Source organism: Bombus flavifrons, chromosome 3 (genome assembly GCF_040668555.2).
Source record: "Bombus flavifrons isolate JBK064 chromosome 3, iyBomFlav1_principal, whole genome shotgun sequence".
In the NCBI taxonomy this organism is placed as follows: Eukaryota; Metazoa; Arthropoda; class Insecta; order Hymenoptera; family Apidae; genus Bombus; species Bombus flavifrons.
The window spans coordinates 6,414,920-6,435,519 of record NC_138444.1 but is presented as its reverse complement, the minus strand read 5'-3'; the positions used below and the strand labels follow the sequence as shown (position 1 = coordinate 6,435,519).

The window sequence follows — 20,600 nt, the reverse complement described above, 5'->3', positions numbered from 1 at the left end:
TAATTGACAGTACATAAACCACGAAGTAGGAAATTCGAACAACAGAGGATATTAGGTTTCAATATGCCACGGAGTTTGGCCTTTGAAGAAGAAATTAGTTTTTAGATACTTGAATTTAGTTGAGATACATGCCCGTGTTTTGGCATGTGAATAAAATTAAATTACCTTTAAGCTACTTGATATATATCAAATATTTATCCCTAGCTTATAAACACTATTCTCTAAATGAATAATGGAATATATTCTGTTGCACAACTTATCTCGCATAAATATTATAATGTGATAAAACATCGTAACGTGCTTACTGTTTATGATGATATAATATTCTGCAACACTTATAGTGTTATATATAATGTTTGTAATAGAATTTCATACAAATTATTGAACAAAGGAGGAAGTAAAGGCACAATTAAGTTACTTAGAAGGCAAATTGATCAACTCTATTTACAAAATATTTTTTGATAATGAATCACTCAATGTCATTTTGAGGACATAGAATATATAAAAAATAATTAAAATCACCATCTTTTTTCCATACATAATGGTTGTACAGATATTTTTAATGCGATATTATGTTATTGATTTGTAGTTTTCAACAATAGTTGTACGAGACAATAAATGCGTACATTTCAAATGCAACCGAAACCAATAAAGAAACTATAATAAAGAACACAATAACTTAATATATCATCAAAACAAATTGGTTGAATTTCGTCGTTGCCGAAAATAACGAAAAAGCGGAGAGGAGAGTTAACCTTTAGCTTCGATCGTCGGCGTGAACTTTGCGATCGAGATTTGTGGCGAAAGTGGTCATCCGAGTAAACATCGGTTTCACAGAGGCTGGCCGGGGGGAAAAAATTTACAAAGAAACAACCCCTTTGGCACGGTCGAGGACGAGTTTCGTAATTACGTTATAGGGGAGGGGGTGAAGCACCGAGGGAAATTCTGGCTCTCTCGCTCGGTCGGCCATGCGTTTAGGAACAGCAATGGATTCCGTCAATAACCTCTTTAAAAGAGACTAAATTCATTATTTGCCTTCTATTCGGTACGCTGGCGTGCAGCCGGTTTTTCTGAATTTCCTTTTTATACCCTCCTAAAGGAAGTTTCGATCGCGGGGTTACTCTCGAAGAGTCGTGATAGCACGTGGCTCAATTCAATATTCCAAATCGGGATGTATTATTGATCATGCAATATCGACACTAGAATCTTCTCTCTCTTCTTTTCTATCGAATGAAATGCCAATTCTTTGAGAGACTATAATAACACGTACTGTTATATACCGTCACAATGAGATTTTATAGAGACTTTGTGTTATTAACAGATAAAATTGACACTAGAAATTAACTATGAAAAATGATAATGCGTATCTAAATATGTTGTGCATACTGAATTAGAGTTAAACAATGTGACGAAGATAAGTAGGTAATACGTAGTCACGTTTCTATCTAAATAAAAGTAATATTTATCGTCTATTTATAGCATCTTATTATTATTAGTCTCGTAATACGAATTGCCAGAAACATTTCATGTTTTCTATAGTCGTGAAAACGACGAAGTGGAATGAATTAAGAATCGTACGTTAATTTCATTTTCTGTACATGTCCCAATACTTATAAACAGAAGTGCATGTATGCAAATTAAGAAAGGACACGTACGCAAGATAACGTCTCGACCATCAAATATGAGAACAATTAAGGGAAGAGAAGGGGGTCAGGAGGAAACATCTTGACGGGCTAACCGCACGTGTCTTTTCAACCCTCGGAACGAAGTGACCCCGATGTTCGAGCGTGGCAGAGCAGTACGTGATGCTTTTACAATTAAAAACTCGTTCGGTTTACATAGAAGCTTTCGAGTGACTTTTTACTCGTGCACATAGCGGTCGAGGGACGCGATGGGTCTTTTACATAATGGCTTTTCGAGCGAAATTAAATTCTTCAGCAACCATAAAGAGACCATTCGAATGATCATCGCGCGAATAACGCTAGAAATATTCTTCTGCAACTGTATATTAGTAACAGCGGTGAATATTAAACGCTCCGCGTGTAATGTAAAGCATTGTTTGTAGAATTTTTTCAAATTTTTTCAAGCAGAAGAAAGTCTTCCTATTTAGACTCGTGTATGGAAACTTTCTTGTACTATGTTTTCTATAAATTACAAATCTCTGAATATACCAAATAACTTCACTTTTAGTGAAACAAAACACAATGCAGCGTGTATAGTTCAAATAAATATAAATATGCGACTTGATATTTCTATTAACGTAACTTGCCGTTATATATCTATAAATATATATAACGTACGTATTCATGGAGAAAGCTGTGGAATTTTTTATATATACCACGTTATGAGGGTTACTATCAAAAGGATTAAACACCCGGCAACAAACCCAATAAAACAAAAACCTCGGTCGTTCCAACAAACGTCGATTAAGAGAAACGCAGACGTCGGACTGGAGGAAGTCGAAGAAGAAATAATTTCTTTGAGCTGATAGTGAATTGTATCTGCGGCCAGAAGGAATCGGACACGTCTGCGTCGAGTCGTTTCCCCTCGTTAAGGGATTCCGTAGGTGGAGGAGGGTAGGTCGGAGCTGGCGTGCGGATTGCGGAAGCAGTCGCGAGCGTTTTCGCGCTTCGCAGCCGCAGAGCAGTTCGGAGTTGCCATTCGGAGCACGTAGATTGCTAACCTAACTTGTTTAGCGGTTTTAGCGGTATTTGATTAGTTGAGTGAATTTCCGAACTGTTTCAGACCGCTCGTGTTGGCTTCGAGCGAAGCTCGAGATCGGACGGCGACAAACCTTCGGCGAATTTTCCGCACGCACACATACATATACACCGTCTATAGTTTCCGTACATTTGTGTACGTGTCTATATACATATGTACCAACGTCGCGTTCCGCAAGATTGAATGGAAATTGTATACTGGTTGAATTGCGATTCTGGAATTGAGATCGGACACAGCTTACCTTGAGAGTAGTTCATGTCCTTCTTTCATGTACCTCGATGGTTACTCCTGGCCGGAGTCGCGATCGCACAGATACACGCTAACACCTGTAACAATTCCATTTTCGTATTAATTATTGTGAATTTTTGAGGATTAAATGATTATAGCTACTGTGATATTTTAAAATTCATTATTCGGCGATCTCGATTAGGCATAATTGTTTGTTTGTACGAAAAGATTCTGTGCTTTTAAATTTAGATTCTGTGTGCATTTTTTGCAAATAAAAAAAAAGTTCTTTCTGAATTTCACTTCAATTTCTAAAAATTAAAATATTTTCAATTATTGAAGTATTTTCTCTTAACATTAGTCGTCTCTAACTATTTTAATTCAGCGAATCTTGATTTTTTACGTCTTGTACATTTTACGGCGTCTTTGAGTATTCTAACTGAAAGTTAGGCTCGTTGATACACATCCGTAGGTGTAATAATTTTGACCCTACATTCTCACGAATAATCAAACAAGCTAAAGTCATTGAAAAACCAGTAACCAATAAAAACCGGTAAGCACTTTATCGTCATAGTACACGAACACTTGCAGGAGCGTGAAACAAATAAAGTGGGCTAATACGTCGCGATTCGTTTCATAAGTTGCTAATTAGCTTGCCAGATGGACACATCGTTTGCGGTGATATTGGCTTAGTTAGCCAATAAGTCCTTCTCGTATATTGCCACCACTAAGGGGGTTTAACGGGTCTGCGTAACCACCCTCGTGGGTACTTCGATTTTCCAATCGGCATTGACGGCCAAAGGAGAGCAAGATGGACGAAGAGAAGACGAGTAGGGAACGTAACTCGAGTAACAGCTGATCGATAACGCTGTAAGGTATTAAACATACTGCTAAAGCTAAATAAAGCTAAACTGTGTTATCGATATATATCGTTATCCGTCGATAAAACGATGTTAAGTTGAATTATTGCCAAAAATTAAATAAAGTATTTACATTACCTATTATCAGATTGATGCGTATCAAATGTCATCTAATACGAGTAAATACAATGAAACATCAATAGCGCGTTTCTTTAATACTAGAACTACCGATAATTAGCACGAAGCTATTTCTACCAAAACCACTCAAAATGACTGGCCTTTAAAAAATATATAATAATAGAATATTGTTATATTTATTGATTTACTATTTTCTTACAGAAGGAATTCCATGTTGTGTAGTTCACTTTTAGTATTATTAATCCATCTGAGACCATAATCCCTAAAGGAGGTTTGACACATTTATAAAACTGTAGAACCAGTCAGTTTGACTGGTATAGTATTTCTAATGTTAGCGATCTAGCGATCGATCCGGAATTTTTCTGATAACTGATATCATCATATTGAATGATACGCAATAAAAATTTTAAAAACGTGTGGGAACTTGTACAAAACGAGGAAACTGGCCAATTGGGGTTTGATAAACAGATTGCAGGACCCTTTTACACTTTGACAAGTACCAGTCATTTTGATTGGTATTGGTATAAGTAGCCTTGATATGAAATTATTTTGAGTTTGAATACATATAAAACAAAATAAAATTCATTATATTACTTTTTTAGTTATCGTTGCAAAAGTCATTACATCATTGCGGAAAAAAGATATAACATGAAGTAAAAATTCTAAAATAAAATTGTAAACCCAGTCAATTTGACTGGTGTGGTAGTTCTAGTGTTAAAATATATTGATTACTTTTTAAGTGCGTCAAATATATATATTTAATTAATTTATTTAATTTATTTATTTTATGGTATACGTAATCAGTAATTACATTCATTTAATGGAATGTTTGATTGATAAGCATTTGCACGACGTCCATCTTCATCAGAATTGTTCGCCAAAGGAAAGTAACTGTTGGAGGAGAATTAGGAGAAAGTGGACGAAGTTATCTTAGCAAATACCACTTAAGAGAATACAATCGGAGCGGGCGGTAACCGAAGAATGCATTTGTGTCGCGGCGGTAAATGTTGAACGAAATAATCGGATAACGTCTGCCCTTCCAAGGCAGCAGGGTATAATGGGAAACTTCGGCAAGCGGAAAAATGAAGATAGGGAAGAACACTTACGGATGTGATACGATATATGCCAGATAAATTGATGCGAAATGGATTAAGTATACACGGAATATCTTGGATGAAATCATGACACTGACAAAATACAAGCAAGAAAATTGTTCAGATAAGTAGATGTTTTAAGAAAGTCGATTTTCGAGATTTAGGAAGTATATCAGTTTATAACAAGACAATTTTACCATTCACAAAAAATGAAATGTATGTAAGTAATCAATGGCCAATTGTAACTTACAAGTACAATTAATTCAACGTCAAGATCAAAAATAGATAACAATCAACATATGTCGTTATTGTTAAAAATTTTTAAGTATATATATTCAATATATGTAATCACACGGGCTATCGACTATTTACCAACATCAATGGGCTAAGAATATATTAACAAAAGGAAATTACTTGAACTAACCTCGATTATCATTTTAGAAACTCGAATACCTTTATACTCGAATACATTTTAGATCCTCGTGAAAACTTCACCAATCTGACGTTTGCAGTTCCATAGGTCACCAACGATCTCGTTCAACCGTTCCACGACCGATCCAACCTTTACCTAAAGCTAGGTAGTTCGACATCGAAGAGCGGGCTACGTTATACAATAAATTTTCTTACGCCCTGAGGCACGAATCGATCAATTTTCATGCAGCATGGGGGAGAAGGCCGCCGGTTCTTGAGCTGGCTAGGGTATTCAAAATGAATTCACGAAAGAGCCAGTAGGATTCTTTAGTCAGGAGGCTGTTCGCGGCAATATGGACGAATAAGGTCCGGCCATTTGCAGGATAAAAGGTTGGAGAAGGTCGGTACGTCAGGTATGTAGGCTGCGCGTTGGCCAGCTCTTGGAATCGCGAAAGCCAGGATGGCCACGACGGGATCGAGGGAAAAATTGAATTATCATAAAGAAATTGCGTCCGAATATTCCGTCCGGTTTCTATTGAATGCCAACGAGTAGATGAGAAGGCATCGATAGGTTTTCCAATATCGCCCGCGGCAGAGACTTGCATCGGGAATTTTAAGAATCAAGACTATCTTAGATCCAGGCAGAGGCAACGCGCGTGTGTGTAGGTTCGTACGTGCGTAAGCGTTCTAAAGAAAATTGAAAAGAGAAAAGAAGAATCGACCGGGAATCTCGCTTTTTGAACCCTTTCGACGATGCGAGTTGCTCCTTGAATCGCCCCTTTATGGACGCCAACAAGGGCGAAAAAAAGGTGAAAGCTGAAAAGGCAACCTGTGATCCAATTGTCGCGTGTCCTCGTTAGATTATCGTTTTCCTTTTCCCACGTGTCCCGATTGACCACCTATCTCCGCGAGTAGTCAGCCCTCTTCGTCCATTCGCCACGTGTAATTCAACGGTTTCTGTAATCGCGTTTGCTATGCGAGTTGGTTGGAACTCTTGGATTTTAATCTTTAAATATTGTTATAATCTTAATTTTTCCCAGAAATATACATATTTCATAATTATAGCCTTTCCTCGAATTGGTTCATCGCGCTAAGTTACGTTTACTTCAACTTTTGACTTCGTCAAATATATATATACATATATATGTATTTTATGATCTTAAACATACTTTAATAAAACTGGTTCACGATGTTAAGTATTCTTCCGTGAAATAATGATAAAAATTTTAATCCTCTTTTCCTAATACCCTCCGAGTCTCGAATTTACATTTTATAATACTTTGCAGTTTACGCGTATAACAGTTCGAGGTATTAATAGTATTATAGTTTTATAATGAAATTAATATTCTTGCCAAAAGGCAATCCTTGCACAGGAAAAAGTGAATTTAATCCTTGCACGGTGTAACCTTACTAACAAAATAGTATAGATCGATTTCATACGATTTAACCTAATTCATTCTAAGCGTCCCATCATCTTTTTATAATCAGTATAATCCCTTATATATGGTGGTTAGAAATGATGTTTGCACGTACCTTTATTCTCTGATGAATCGTTTTTTAATCATGTTCTACGTTAAATATACGCTATAATAAATACAACAGTATGAAAATACATTTTGCAGACATTTTATTTTTGCTTGGAACCTGTAACCAACGATATTCGCGACAATGCCATATTAGTCGCCGATTGACGACGAAACACGAGGAAAATTCGAACAATTTTCGCGAGTACTGGCTGGTAAAATGGTTGGAATCGTGGAACATTATCTCGCGGTTCGCAAACATTTCTTCTCGCTTTCCACGGATGCTCGACATTGTCAATATCCCCGGCAAAATCCTCAGGATAATTTGCTCGGCAACTCCGCAAATAAGGGCAGACAATGCGGCCCGCGCGATGGAGCTCAGCGGTGCTCAACTTTAATGTCCGACGGTGTCGGTCGTTAGGTCAATGCACCGACATCGGCCAAGTATTAACCTGAAATGAGCGTATAATGGCCATGTCGGGGATTTGATGCCAGTATCCAGGATCGGATCGTATGGCGCTTACCAACATGCATGCTCCAAGGTATTGAGTTTACATTATATACCCTCGCAGCGTCGTTAAAATTAAGCGATATATCGATATGCGCATCCGAATGGCGCATAGGTGTCGCTGAATTGCCCAGAAAATTTACAGACGAATATTAGGCGGTCTAACGCGTTCTCTATAGAATCTAGCGATATCCGTGAGTTTAAGGGTGTCTCGAGAGCAAAGTTCCTATTATGAAGTTTTTCGACATAAAACTATCGTCTGGATAATGTTACTGAACCTTCAGGCTACGTAATGGGTTCCACCGTATTTGTTTAGAACAGCATGTGCATTATTTTGTCCTATCTTTTCTTTACTCGCAAGAATCTTTGCATAAATCTTGGCATAAAAATATTTAAGGAATAGAATAATTTTGTGAAATATTTGATAAAAAATAAAAAAATTGTCAAGGAACATCTAGAGATATAGAAATCAAAATATATAGAATATAGAGTATAGAAATTCAGAGTAAAATCTAGAAGTGTAAAAATCTATATATAATCGCAACGTGTCAGATTCAAAATCACCACGATCGAACACTTAGCGCCGAACCCGTATCCTGAAAGGACTAATTAACTTTCCAATTACATCGCGCCATTTCATCGGAAGCCCCCGAAAACTTTCGTCGAACTCCCGGCACGAAACTTTTTCGAAAATTACACGGCCATCGCCGATCGTTCGTCAAAGGGACGTACGTTTCCTTTCACGGGCCGCGTGTCTTCCGTAGAAACGCAAAGAGTGTCGAAAGTTTCGCAGGAACTTTTCGTCCAAGTCCGAAAACGCGTCGTATCCTACGGCAAAAAGAGGAGAACGCGCGAAAAGACGAGAGCACAGGCGGAGACTTTCTCATGAGCGAAAGAAACGGGGGAGAGGGTTTAAAGGTTCGAGCCTCCCTATCCGAAACTCTTCAACCCCAACCACGGATGCCTCGTAAAATTTGATGTCGTGACGCGATCGTATTTTAGACAGTCCTCTGCTTGTAATTTATAATTTCATTTTGGCAATTCCTTATTTGTTTCGTTTTATTAGCCATTGGCGCCCATAGCCATGTGCAGTTGTGAGTCATTGTCGGCACGTTCACGTTATTAGACAAAGCTAGTTTCACGCTAAGATACAGTAAATTTCATTTATCTGAGCTCAACGAATAATTTTTAATAACGTATATAACAATTTATATTCTTTGTTGCAAAATTTGTTGTTTGTCAAACACTTATGTTCCCATTCCATTTTTACGGTTGCTCCTATTGATTTACTTTAACGTCGACGTATCTTAATTGTTTCAATTAGAATAGAAGCATGAAGTTCATTAATGTTTCAAAAATAATGTCATATCTTATGCTATCGTGATATTGCTATAGTGGTAATTCTAACTCCTTTTCCTTTTCCTATCGTTAATAATGTATCGTTTCAAATTATGATTTTGTAGATGGAAGAATAAACGTTGCTCCTGTTGAAATTTCTTTAACAATGACGACGTAATATTAAACAAGTCTCGATCGCGAAGTAAATTTGTCATCAAAAGAATTCAGAATAGACTTAGGCTTCAAAGGCGAATTCATCGAACTAGATGAGAATATTATAACATTCTTGTACAAGATTTTTATCTTATCATACCAATTTTTCATCTTAATATGATATTCTTGTAAAATTGTAACGAATCCAAATTTTCAGTCATTCTTTCTAAAATCGTGATTTTTTTTAGTTATATCAATGTAGCAGCAATATCGTAATGTGTAATTAACCTGAGTAACCACGAGATTGTACAAAGAGTGAACGTCATAAATACGCAATAGTGTGCGTGCGACTCTGGAAACCCTTTGCGAGCACCGCGAATATGTATACGCATTGCGTGCGATTCGTCAGGGTGTACCATAGTTACATTTTATGTCGAGCGTGTCGCGATGAGTCAGAGAGTGGCGTTGAAGGAGATTCATAGCCGATCTCGCGGCTGGAATGAGGAATTAATTAATCTGTTGAGAGTTGTTTCTTGATTAGGAGATTGATTGTGAAGAAAAAAGGCGTGATAGATAGGGTTTGTGTATTTTAACAGAATAACGAGAGAATTGAGATTTACCTCTTTGCCTGTCTCTATATAATACACGATGTGTCTCAAACTAGTCGAATTCTGTCTCTTTTATATCTAAACTTCATCCATTTCTCCAAATTATTCATCTTTCATTCGAATACTTTCTTTTAAAAAAGCAATTACATATCGTATTTAGCTCAGTAGCCTTAATAATTAAGAAAGGAACGAATTGTCCTAAAATTACTAAAAAAATTCAGTTAGTTAACTCTAATTTCAACTTAATTAATCACATTTGAAAAGAAGGACACGATACATCTTTCTATTCATCAGATTAATGTTCCACTAAACGGAAACGTTCAATTAATCAATGTTCTGGAAATGGTATCTCCATTACATTATAATCATAGAAATAGGAGTTATCTAGCATTCAGAAAGGTACGTCTCGCGTATATTCCAATATATATTTCGTTTAGCGAGATAAGCGTTCTTCCGCGCATTCGGAAGAAAAAGGATCTCTAATCTGGAATATGAAACGAGAATTTCATTTCCCTCGGCCGACGAAGGAGCTGACGTAAGCGGTGGGTTCTTGACGACAGAAATTAAAAGCGCCCCGTTGATCCCATTAATCTTGAGATGATAAAACGATTAGCGATCCTAATGGAAAGAGATATTGAGGAAACGGAGAGAGCCCCGGCCGTTCGAGAGTCGAACGGATGAAAAATTCTCAAGAAGCGGCTCCGAGGATCCGTGGAATACCAGCGAAATAATAGTATTCCATCGTAAATTAAAATGGCCTTACGAACAGTGGGATAGAGAAAGAGAAAGAGGAAAAAAAAGAAATCGGATATCCAATTCTCGTAATCCCGAAATATATACGACATTGTTTAATTGTAAAAATTATCCGTTTAAATGTAATTTTATATATGTTTTATGCTATTATATAAATTTATATCTGTTTTGTGTTATTTTGTATTATATGAAGTATTTTTTGTGGGTTTGTTATGTATTATATATGTATAATATATTCATTCGAGTGTAATAAATATTTAACACGATAAGGCTTTAATTTTGAAACGAAGATATATTTTATTTATAAATAATTCGATCGTATGGAATACAAGGTGAAGTGTACATAGGAATATAATTATATACAGAAATTTATGCAATTCTGCGTTAGAAACACGAAATGAATTGTAGAAACTATCCAGAAACATATCTTGTTGAAAATCAAATCTCTTATCCCAATGGTTTACACTTCTATGCACTACAATAGCAAAATGGCTTTGTCTGAATCTATTTCCATACTAAATATAATTCTACTTATACAATCTTCAGAAATTCGGATTGCAGCAAGGTTTCAACAGCATCACTTCTATTACATACCAACAATACATCCGATTGTAATTTCAAATGAGTTTATTTGGCTATTAACGAATCGCACTTGTCGCGAAGACCTCCGTTTAATTTTCGAATTCGATGCTTATAGTTTCTTTGATTCTTTGCTTCGTATGTGAAAATTTAATACAAGTTCATGTTTTAATGAATGCAATTAAATGCTACTATCAAGCGAATATTATCGCAAATAGGTACTATACTTTAGACACTATGTATATTTTTGTATATTATATGCATTCCATGTATGTTTCGTTTTCAAATTATCCATAAACTCAAAAAAATCCATAATCCATTTACAACATAACCTTCTACAGAGAATATGAATAAATTATCAATTTCAGGCATTCGATAATCAGTGCACCGTATCCTCATTACCAGCATGAATTGTATGCATGAGTTTTTACGGAAGCATTCATGACCTGATACATATTAAACTATTTAAATCAGCTGACTTTCGATAACGTGCATTCATTCTTCACAATTTCCGCACTATAATAATTCAATTCGAACACGTATCTACTTACTCGCATTTGCTTCTGAATAAGAAAGAATTATTCCGGCAGATTACATTTGTACCGTCGTGATGGACTTAGGGTCGAACTTAACTCAGTCGAGATAGATTTTCGGAAATTATTGGGGCTTGCCGCGGATGCAGTTTTATTATCTCATCGCGTTAGGGGCGTACAGCTGTACCGAAAGGCGCAACTGATTAAGAATGCACCCCAGCCACGCGATATCCATGACCCATGGTTAGGGTTGGTGACATTAATAGCGACTACCGTCCAAGATCCAACCCCTCAAGCGTCTTATATTTAATTCAACGCCGCCACTAATTCACTGCGACGCATATTCAATCATTTCGAGGTATAACGTCTTTATTCTCGCTCACGTCTGCTGCTACGAATAGTACAATTGTGTGGCAGATAGTATAAACTTTAACACCCTTTCCTACAATTTCTGTGATACTCGACAAAGGGAACATTGTGGTGCAGATTAGAATTATAGCATTATGTGGAATTATATATATAATATATATATTATACAATTGTAATATAGATATAAATATAATATAAAATAAAAATATATAATTCTATACAATATAATATGATTTTAACTTGCACCATAAGGTTCCCTTTATTGAGCACCACAGAAATTGTAAGAAAAGATGTTAAATTTTATATATGTGAGGTCTATATATATATATATCTTTTTTTGGAAATTTCTAGAATCCAAAAAAGAAATTTTGTGGCACATACGAGATTGGTTAAAGATGTATCCTCAGTTATTTTTAATGCAATTTTTCTGAATTATTTTAAACAGATTTATAAGAGAAGAAATTGTGACAGCACCATTTTACAACTTCCCGAATTCCAAAATTGACAATTATTTCTTCCAAATTTGGAATAATGGAATAAAGTTGTTAAACAAGTATATTTAAAGTTAATACAGAGGTCTTCGTGGTGATTTCAAGATTATTGAATTGTTGGGTTTAATGGGAGTTGACAGTGGCAAACTATACGCACCGGTACGAGGTAATAGGATACGGCTGATTATGAATCGCTTATAGCATTTGCTTGAATGCGTCAGATATCAAGGTTGGAGTATAAATTTGTTTTATATTACATACTGCATATGTTCTTCTACTGTAGTAGACGTATACTTTGGATAGGGTTAGAATATTTATTATTTCATTATAACTAATAAGTTACTATCACAATTTTGTATAAAGTTTTACATTTTCATAATCAATAATTAGACTGCGAATATTTATGACAATTCATATTTTTAGGAACATAATGAAGAAAACGAAACCTAGGCAAACTTTTTCTAAAAATATTTTAACTATTATAAAACTATTTTAATAAAACACAACTTCAATTAGAGTTATATTTTCTGTTCTATTTCTATCCACTCTTATCAATGTTATTTACAAGCAGAAAGTCCCGATATAAGATGGGAAATAAAGCGAAGACAAGAAGCTTTAGAAACCTTCTTCATCGATAAAGCTTCTAAAAGTTAAGAAAAAGAAATCAAAATTAAATTTAAGTCGCGGAACAGTCCTCTTCGTCGAAACCGATTAATATCGGAGTGTTCAGAAATTTCGTAGCGTTTTTAGCAATCAACATAAGCTCCTGAATTAGACAAGATCGTAAAAAGATGGGAAATTTTTCAAAGAAAAAATCACAAAATTGTATTATATTATATAATCCAATAAAATGTAGCCTTTGATTGCTTCTTATATTTCGATATGAATTCTCCAAACAACCAAATATGTACTTATGTACATTCGTTGCAGACAAGCAACGTTAACTATGAATCGCTGTACATGTTCTTAACAAACGAAATGTAGCAAACCGGCGAAATTAATGTCCAGTCATTTGATCAAATTGGAATTATCGTTCAATTAACTATCGGCAGGACACGTATCCGACAGGGGTACATTATTGGATCAATCGATTCGACATTGAAGTCAATAAATGGCGTAGTTTGTAATGCCAACAGCGTGCGATTAATAATTACGATTAATTAGGGAATCGCGTTGCACGTTGCCAATGTATAGCGTTTGTAGTAAAAGCAAAATGGACGGTAAATCCTTATTTGACGCACTGTAATATTTGCAGTTCGTTAAGCTAACGTTCAATTATCGTCCTTTCTAATTGATATTATCTATACTGGGAATAATGTGTGCGAATTATCATCTCTCCCTCTCTGTCCATCAAATTAAAATTTAATGCCACGAAATCAGGATTTTAAGTAGTTTATATATTTTTATAAGAATTGTCTTTAAAGCATTCTTTTCAGAAGAATTAAAAGCTTGATGGTTGAGCTTTTCGCTGATGGCGCAGATTATTGTTGATTGAGATTCCCAACCTAATTGCCGAGATTACTTTCATTAGCTTCTAGGATATTTAATGAAATATTGTTTGCAACGTGTAATAATAATAATGTTAAACGGTAATTATCAACGCAATTATATTCGCAGTGATAGAAAACTTCAATCGAATTTGATAGAGAAATTTTCTGGAGAAAGGATCCACAAAAAGGTTCCGAGTTTTTAATTTTTTAATATCAATTACGTTTGATAATTATATTGATAATTATTCTTTTAAATTGATAATTATTTGATAATTATATTAATTATTAAATATATCGATAATTATAGTAAATCCTAAGAACTGCGTTCGTCATTTGTTATTTCTGTATCTAGAAAAAAATTAATTTAAGCCATGCTACATATTTGATATATGATAGATCTACAATTCTATTTTTAGGAAGCTGCTCGATTCATATTTCCACAAGCATACTTTGCATAAAGGAATTTTCAGTTTCCCGATAATTAAGAAATCAATATTGACAATTCGCTTGACCTTTTATTTTCAGCAAAAAGCAAATAACCTCGTATAAGACATTCAATCGGAAATCTACGAGAAAACGGTCGCAAACCATCGACAAATATACCATCATGCATAAGAAGGGTCGCATCACGGATCGTAACGAGGGACTTGTAACAAGGTTAAACCATGAGCTCGCGGCGTGGTAATTTCCATCGTGGATTTAATGGCACTTAAAAGCGCCGTTTGATTAAACGACGAATGAAATCTAATCAATTTCATCGTCGTGTTCATTCATCGCTTCGCTGACCCCCTAATCTCATCCGTCCAATAGCGAACAGCGAAGAACGAATTGACATAAGGGAAGAATTATAGAAGTCATGAGAAGAGGATTCCGAAAATACCAGAGTTTAATGAAGATTGTCAGTAAGATACGGAAAAAATAATGAGCATCTTAAACAAAGGTGAAAAGAATTACCAGGAAATGAAATATTAAGAAAGAAAACGAAGCCCTGAAAATATTGAGATTTAGTAGGAAACACGTTTACTGCGCGTTATTTATTCGAAAGGGATGAAAAGCAAACCAAGAGACGTAGACGATTGAAAAGAAGATAAAACGAATTATGCAAACAACCAATGTAGAGGGAGAAGAGAGCTTAAGACAATCCTTTTATCAAGCAATAAAACATTTAGCCAATGAGAAAGAATTTCAAATAAGAACATATTAGAACCTAAAGAACCAAGAAATTGCAAAGAAACAAAAGGCAGAAAGATTTCAATTACATCGGTAGGAACTAGAGATATGAAATTGCAAGCGAAGGAAAAAGACAAATAGTTGACGTGGGCCGGCTGTGCCTCGCTCACGAATCGTCGCTACAATTTTTATTAGTCTACTGCCGTGTCATTAGTATTCTTGACTATGCGGGACAAGATGTGAAACGAGGGAAGGAACAGGCCTGGCTGAACAAAGAAGCGACGAGGGGAAGTCGTTGCATTACGTTCAGCACGGCAACGCGCCACGCCGTTCCAATTTATAAAGCTGCCTACGAAATTAAGAACCTGTAAATCTGCGATCCCGAATTAGTATTCCGCCTGACGAGCAGTCGCGTCTCCGTGCTCCTGGAAATCGGCGTTTCGACGGGACCAAGGTGTGCACCCGGCGCCTGGATAAAGGGAAGTATTCGTATTGCCAACGGTCGACTGAAATATACAGGGTGTCCCATGTTTTAATAGACAAAATTTGTCCTTCTTATGTTCTACTGGAAAAATATTAAAATTATTATAATTATTCGAAGCGCAGATCTAAAAATACGTCATCCGCTTTCTTAATCCGCTTTTTATGTATCTAAATCGATCGTAACTTCGTCTTTGCTTTTTACTCATTGCTTTTTTATTCGTTTATTGCAGTAACGACACAATTTAAAATTTATAGTTTTCCAGTTGTTAGTTGCGTTACAAACATGAGCGTGGGTTTTACTAAAGTTCCAGAAGAGTGTCGTATTTTGTGCTAATCGCGAGTAGGTTTAATGGTAAATGTGAATTTATCGATCTCTAATGAGAATATTATAACATTTCTGTACAAGTTCGATATTTTATTATACAAATTTGGTATTTTAATATGGCGTTCATTAAAAGAAAGATTCGTCTCGAAATAAATCCTGGAACACCCCATATAATGCAAGAAAGGAAAGGTAAATGAGGTGCAGTGAATGACTTGGTGCAACAGAGAGACGGAAGAAAGGGTTGCTTGGTGGAGAAAGGGGTAAAGAATGAGATAGAATTAGAGAGTGCATAAAAGAGACACAATGTGAAAGGAGAAAAGAGACAATGGCAGGGAATGAGTGAATTAGCGAAAAAGGGAGGGTGAAATCTAGCTGAGAAACGTAAAATATAATTCCCTTTTTCAGTCTATTTCACTTTACCTTTTCATCGAAAGTTAAACTGGAATATTTTTGGAAGTTGGAAGGATCAACGATTCAATGCAGGAGGAATAAGTATCCGCAACGAGAATAATCTGCGCGGAATATATCGGCGATCGTTGCGGAGCGCGGTGACAGAGTGCTGTGCTTCGTTGCTGAAAGGTCGCGGTATATTTAATATATTATAGCCCTTGGCGGAAGTAGAGTACTGTGGAAAAGGTTTTAGATCACCTTGATGGGACATAAACTCATCTCAGATTAAATGAGTTTTCCGTCCACGGATATTATGTGTTGATTTAGAGGAACAATCGTTTTATGTACGTTCTCGTCAACTGAAACTGTTTTCTAGTAATATTTTCAAGTATTTTCACCAACGATTTTATAGTTTACCGTGTAATTATACTAATTGGTGATATTTCTGAAAAACGAAGCTAGAGCTATTAAATATTTGTTAAATAAATTTTTAGTGAAATTTAAAATTGTTATTGTTGTAAATGTAAAAAATTGTTTTTTTTTCAGAAAGCTCCTCAGTTATAAATTCATATATGTATATGTATGTATGTATGTATATATATATATATATATATATATATATATATATACACACATATATATATATATATATATCGTTTCCCAAATTTATAAATTTTTATAGAAAATGAAATAAAATAATTTATTGGAACTGTAAAAGTATTTGAGGGAATTTTTGAAATTATTTTTCTGTAGAGGTAAAACATCATTAAAGAGGGATTTTATTCTTCGCATATCTTACTCGTATGTTTTCATTTCACTCGTTCCGTAACAAAGAAAGGAGCACATAGGAAACCGTGCAAAGTCACGGCCAAACGATTTATGCATAGACGTTACTTTCCATGAAAACTTTCGCAATCTCGTTCAGGCGTGCAGTATAGGTTAGGTCGAGATCGGGTAATATCAAGTTACCTTGTTAAATTGGAAGGGCTCGGTAGATTACTTCCTTCTACTCAGAAATTATTCCTCGACTCGCGTTACCAAAAATAGTTTCGCCAAACAACCATTAACACCTAACCTATTATGTTTAAATATCATGTGAAAGAGAGATACCTCCCAACGAATATATCTCAAAAAATCCTCACTTCCAAGTAGGAAATTAATCATCGCCAAGTTGCGTTTCTCAAACGTTTCAAACTGTCAACCCCAAAATCCAGTTCCTCTCTCCAATCTCTCTCATTCAAGAATACCAAATTTCACGGTGCGATTTTCCCTCAGAAACCGCCAAACATAAGCATCTAGGCTTGGATCCCGCGAGCATACAAGTTGCTGGAAAACGAATCGGCGAAAAGTTGCATCTCAACGACGTCATTTATTATTTACAGGGCGGCTGCACAAATATCCTGAAAATCCTTGTTACTGAGCTTGGCGGAGGCGATTTCTGCGCGCTTGCTCAATTATTTCAGGCCACTCGCTTCGTACATGCGTACGTTACGGAGTGATGGATGACGCTCTGAGAAACTCTCTGTCTGTCTCTCTCTCTCTCTCTCTCTCTCTTTCCTTCTGTCTTTCTCTCCTTCTCTCTGGTTCTCTTCTTCCCTGTAATGGGTTCCCACTTCTGGCACCCCCACTTTCGCGTGACTCTCTCTCCCTTGCCACGGGAGATGCCGCTTGAATAATTACCCCCACGGTGTACTAAACTCCAGTCTGGCTACGTGAAATCCGAGCAGTGAATTCGCCAGACCGCGGTGCGGTACTTTAAGGCTAGACCGTGCAGGTGCTTTAAGGGCGAGCTTCTAATTAATACGTTGGGAGCGACGGGCGAATGGTCAGGTCCGCAAATTTTGCTGCGTTAATACAAAGCGGGCCGACGCGCGCCACCCAGGCTAAAGGTTCAACAATCAAAGGATGAAGAATTCCAGCTGCAGTCGGCTGCCTTTCGTCTCCGACGACATTGTCGAACGATATTAGATGTTGGTGCTTGGAACTGAATAAAATGGAAATTTCACGGAAAATTCGTTGCAGTAAAATTTAGTTTTCAGTTTAGGCTTGGAGAACGTTTTTGTATTTGCAGGATTAGGAAATTATTTCCTTATTTCCTCTATTAACTAACTTACTAAAGGCTAACGATACATCGATGCAAATTTTGAAATTCTTAGTTTCTAGCTTTTCTTTTTTACATTTCATTTCATTTACATTCTATAGTTTTATGAAGATTGGAGAAATTTGAATAGTCACAAATACTCGAATACTCATTATCATAAACCATGAATTCTTTTTAAAGTATGAAGATTCTTTATATGTCTTTGATGTGTTTTATAAACAACTTTTCTTATGAGCTCCTCTTCTACGAACTTCTCTCAAGTAGTCATTTGCTTGGAATCAAAATTCCTTGCTTATGAATGAAAATAATAAAATTTTTTCTATGACACAACCCATGAATCATCATCACTCAAAGCACTGCACAATAATTCCAGAATCTATGAAGCTGTGCAAACAAATCTCAAACGCAGTCACGCACCACCCTACAACGATGATCAAGCTAGACCTATGGCATAGTGCATCGGCAAACAACGTAAGTCGCGCGTCCACCTCTGTGGACAAACGTTGGAGGCATGGCCGGCAAGGATCAATAGCTGAAGGCCGAATTGCGTAGCGATCAGAACCAATCGGTACTCGTGACAGCCGCGGCGTGTCCCGTTACCAGGGGAGCTCCAACTTGGAAATTCGATTTTGCGTGGGAGCCTTTTTTCAATCAGCGTTATCGGCCAGTTGGCAACCCTATCGTCGACGAACAGGGGAACGAGTAACAAGGTAGAGAGAACCAACGTCCATGGAGGGCGAAGAAGAGACCGATTCTCTATGTGTAACACGCACACACAAAGAGAGAGAGAGAGAGAGAGAGAGAGGATCACGGTATAAAACTGAATAAGCCTGGTCGTTTCTATCCGTTGGTTTCTTTGAGGTCGAGAAACGGTTGAACGGAGATGAGGCGAGCCTTCGAGACTTTAAGTCTCGGCACGTCGCCGATGAATGGCCTGACGAGACTCCGCGAGACTTTGTGAGACAATCGCTGGGGAAATCTGGGGACCCGTTGATCTACCCTTCGTCCTTCTGTCTCCTCGCCTTTCGATATACTCTTGCACCCTCTGTGTCTCGCTCTATTACGCTCTTCCTGTCCCTTTGGTCTGTCGCGTGCGTCCGTGACGTTTAATCGTACGGAGAACGTCTCGCGATTAAATTTCTCGACCACGCGGAGAATTGTCTTGGGTCAGTGGTCCGTGAAACAGTCCTGAAGCTTTCCGAAAAATTGCGATTGTCGTGTGTCACGAGAAACGCAATGTTATCTGATGAGAGATGCATGGGGTAGTTATTTTGTTTTTGTTTGGTGCTTCGCGTGTTTCGCTTAGTTGAAACAAAAGGAGCGAACAGGATAAATGTGAAACTGGTGACAAACAAGTGTATGGATTTCTGTGTCTAAATTCGAGTACGATAATTGTTACTGATTTCTAGAAGTTTAGGGTCTGAGAAGGTATATAAGTTCAAAGGGGTTGGGATAATCGATGAAAATGCTGGTCGAAAGTTTTGGAATCTATTCGTAATAAATATTTCATCTTTTCTTTCGGTTTTATATAAATTGGTATTTATTATTCTTTTTTTTTGTTTACTTTCAGATTGAGTCTCATTCAGTATATAATTTATAATTATTATGCATTTGAGAGAGGATAAAATCGTTTTATAATCTTTGAATTATAAATTCTAGCTATTTTATGCGAAAATTGCATATATGTGTATATATATATGTGTTTTATATATTTTATACGATAGTGTAAATTAACCCTTTCAGAAGCGAATTCGTTGTGGCCTATGAAGAAAATAGGTCGTTCAGTTAGTTAATAACTTATTAAAGTAAAAATTGTGCATATACAAAGTCCAGCGAAAATATGAATTTGAAAATAAATTTTGGACTCATAAAACAAAGTGTTATTAATGAAAATAATCAATGTAATTGGTATCGTATTAATGGAAATAATCAATGTAAAACTACACAAGAATACAATGCCCATATAACTGGATCGAAAAACAAGTTGAATTAATGAAAAATTGAAAATTAAATAATGAATAAATAAACAATTTATAATTTTGCCTTGCTTAAACAAATAGCGAATGCAATTGGAAATCCTATAACAATTGACGGTGGCTATCACGCTTGCATTTATCAAATATCACTTAACATTATAACAGACTATCGCCCACCGTAACTCTGTCTTCATTTCTACAAACAGTATTCTACACTACACCATTTAATTTTAACACCTAGCAACGTTATGCTTCAACAAATGCAAAGTCAATTATCCCATTCACGTAACTTCCTACCTAAACAGAGCTTAGCTACTTGCTTTATTAATACCTACGGTTTATTCATGCATCGTTGCAACAA

General features: G+C 36.2%; 1 protein-coding gene across 7 annotated transcripts in view; it reads right to left on the bottom strand.

The window, feature by feature from the left end:
- Positions 1-20,600, bottom strand: part of Ten-m (teneurin transmembrane protein Ten-m) — a 653,992-nt gene that overhangs the window by 451,606 nt on the left and 181,786 nt on the right. For all 7 annotated transcript variants that reach the window (XM_069110243.1, XM_069110246.1, XM_069110245.1 and 4 more), the window contains exon 2: positions 2,963-3,047. In XM_069110243.1, the coding sequence (XP_068966344.1) occupies positions 2,963-2,978 (16 nt within the window). In that variant the 5' untranslated portion in view covers positions 2,979-3,047. The remainder of the gene's footprint in view (positions 1-2,962; positions 3,048-20,600) is intronic.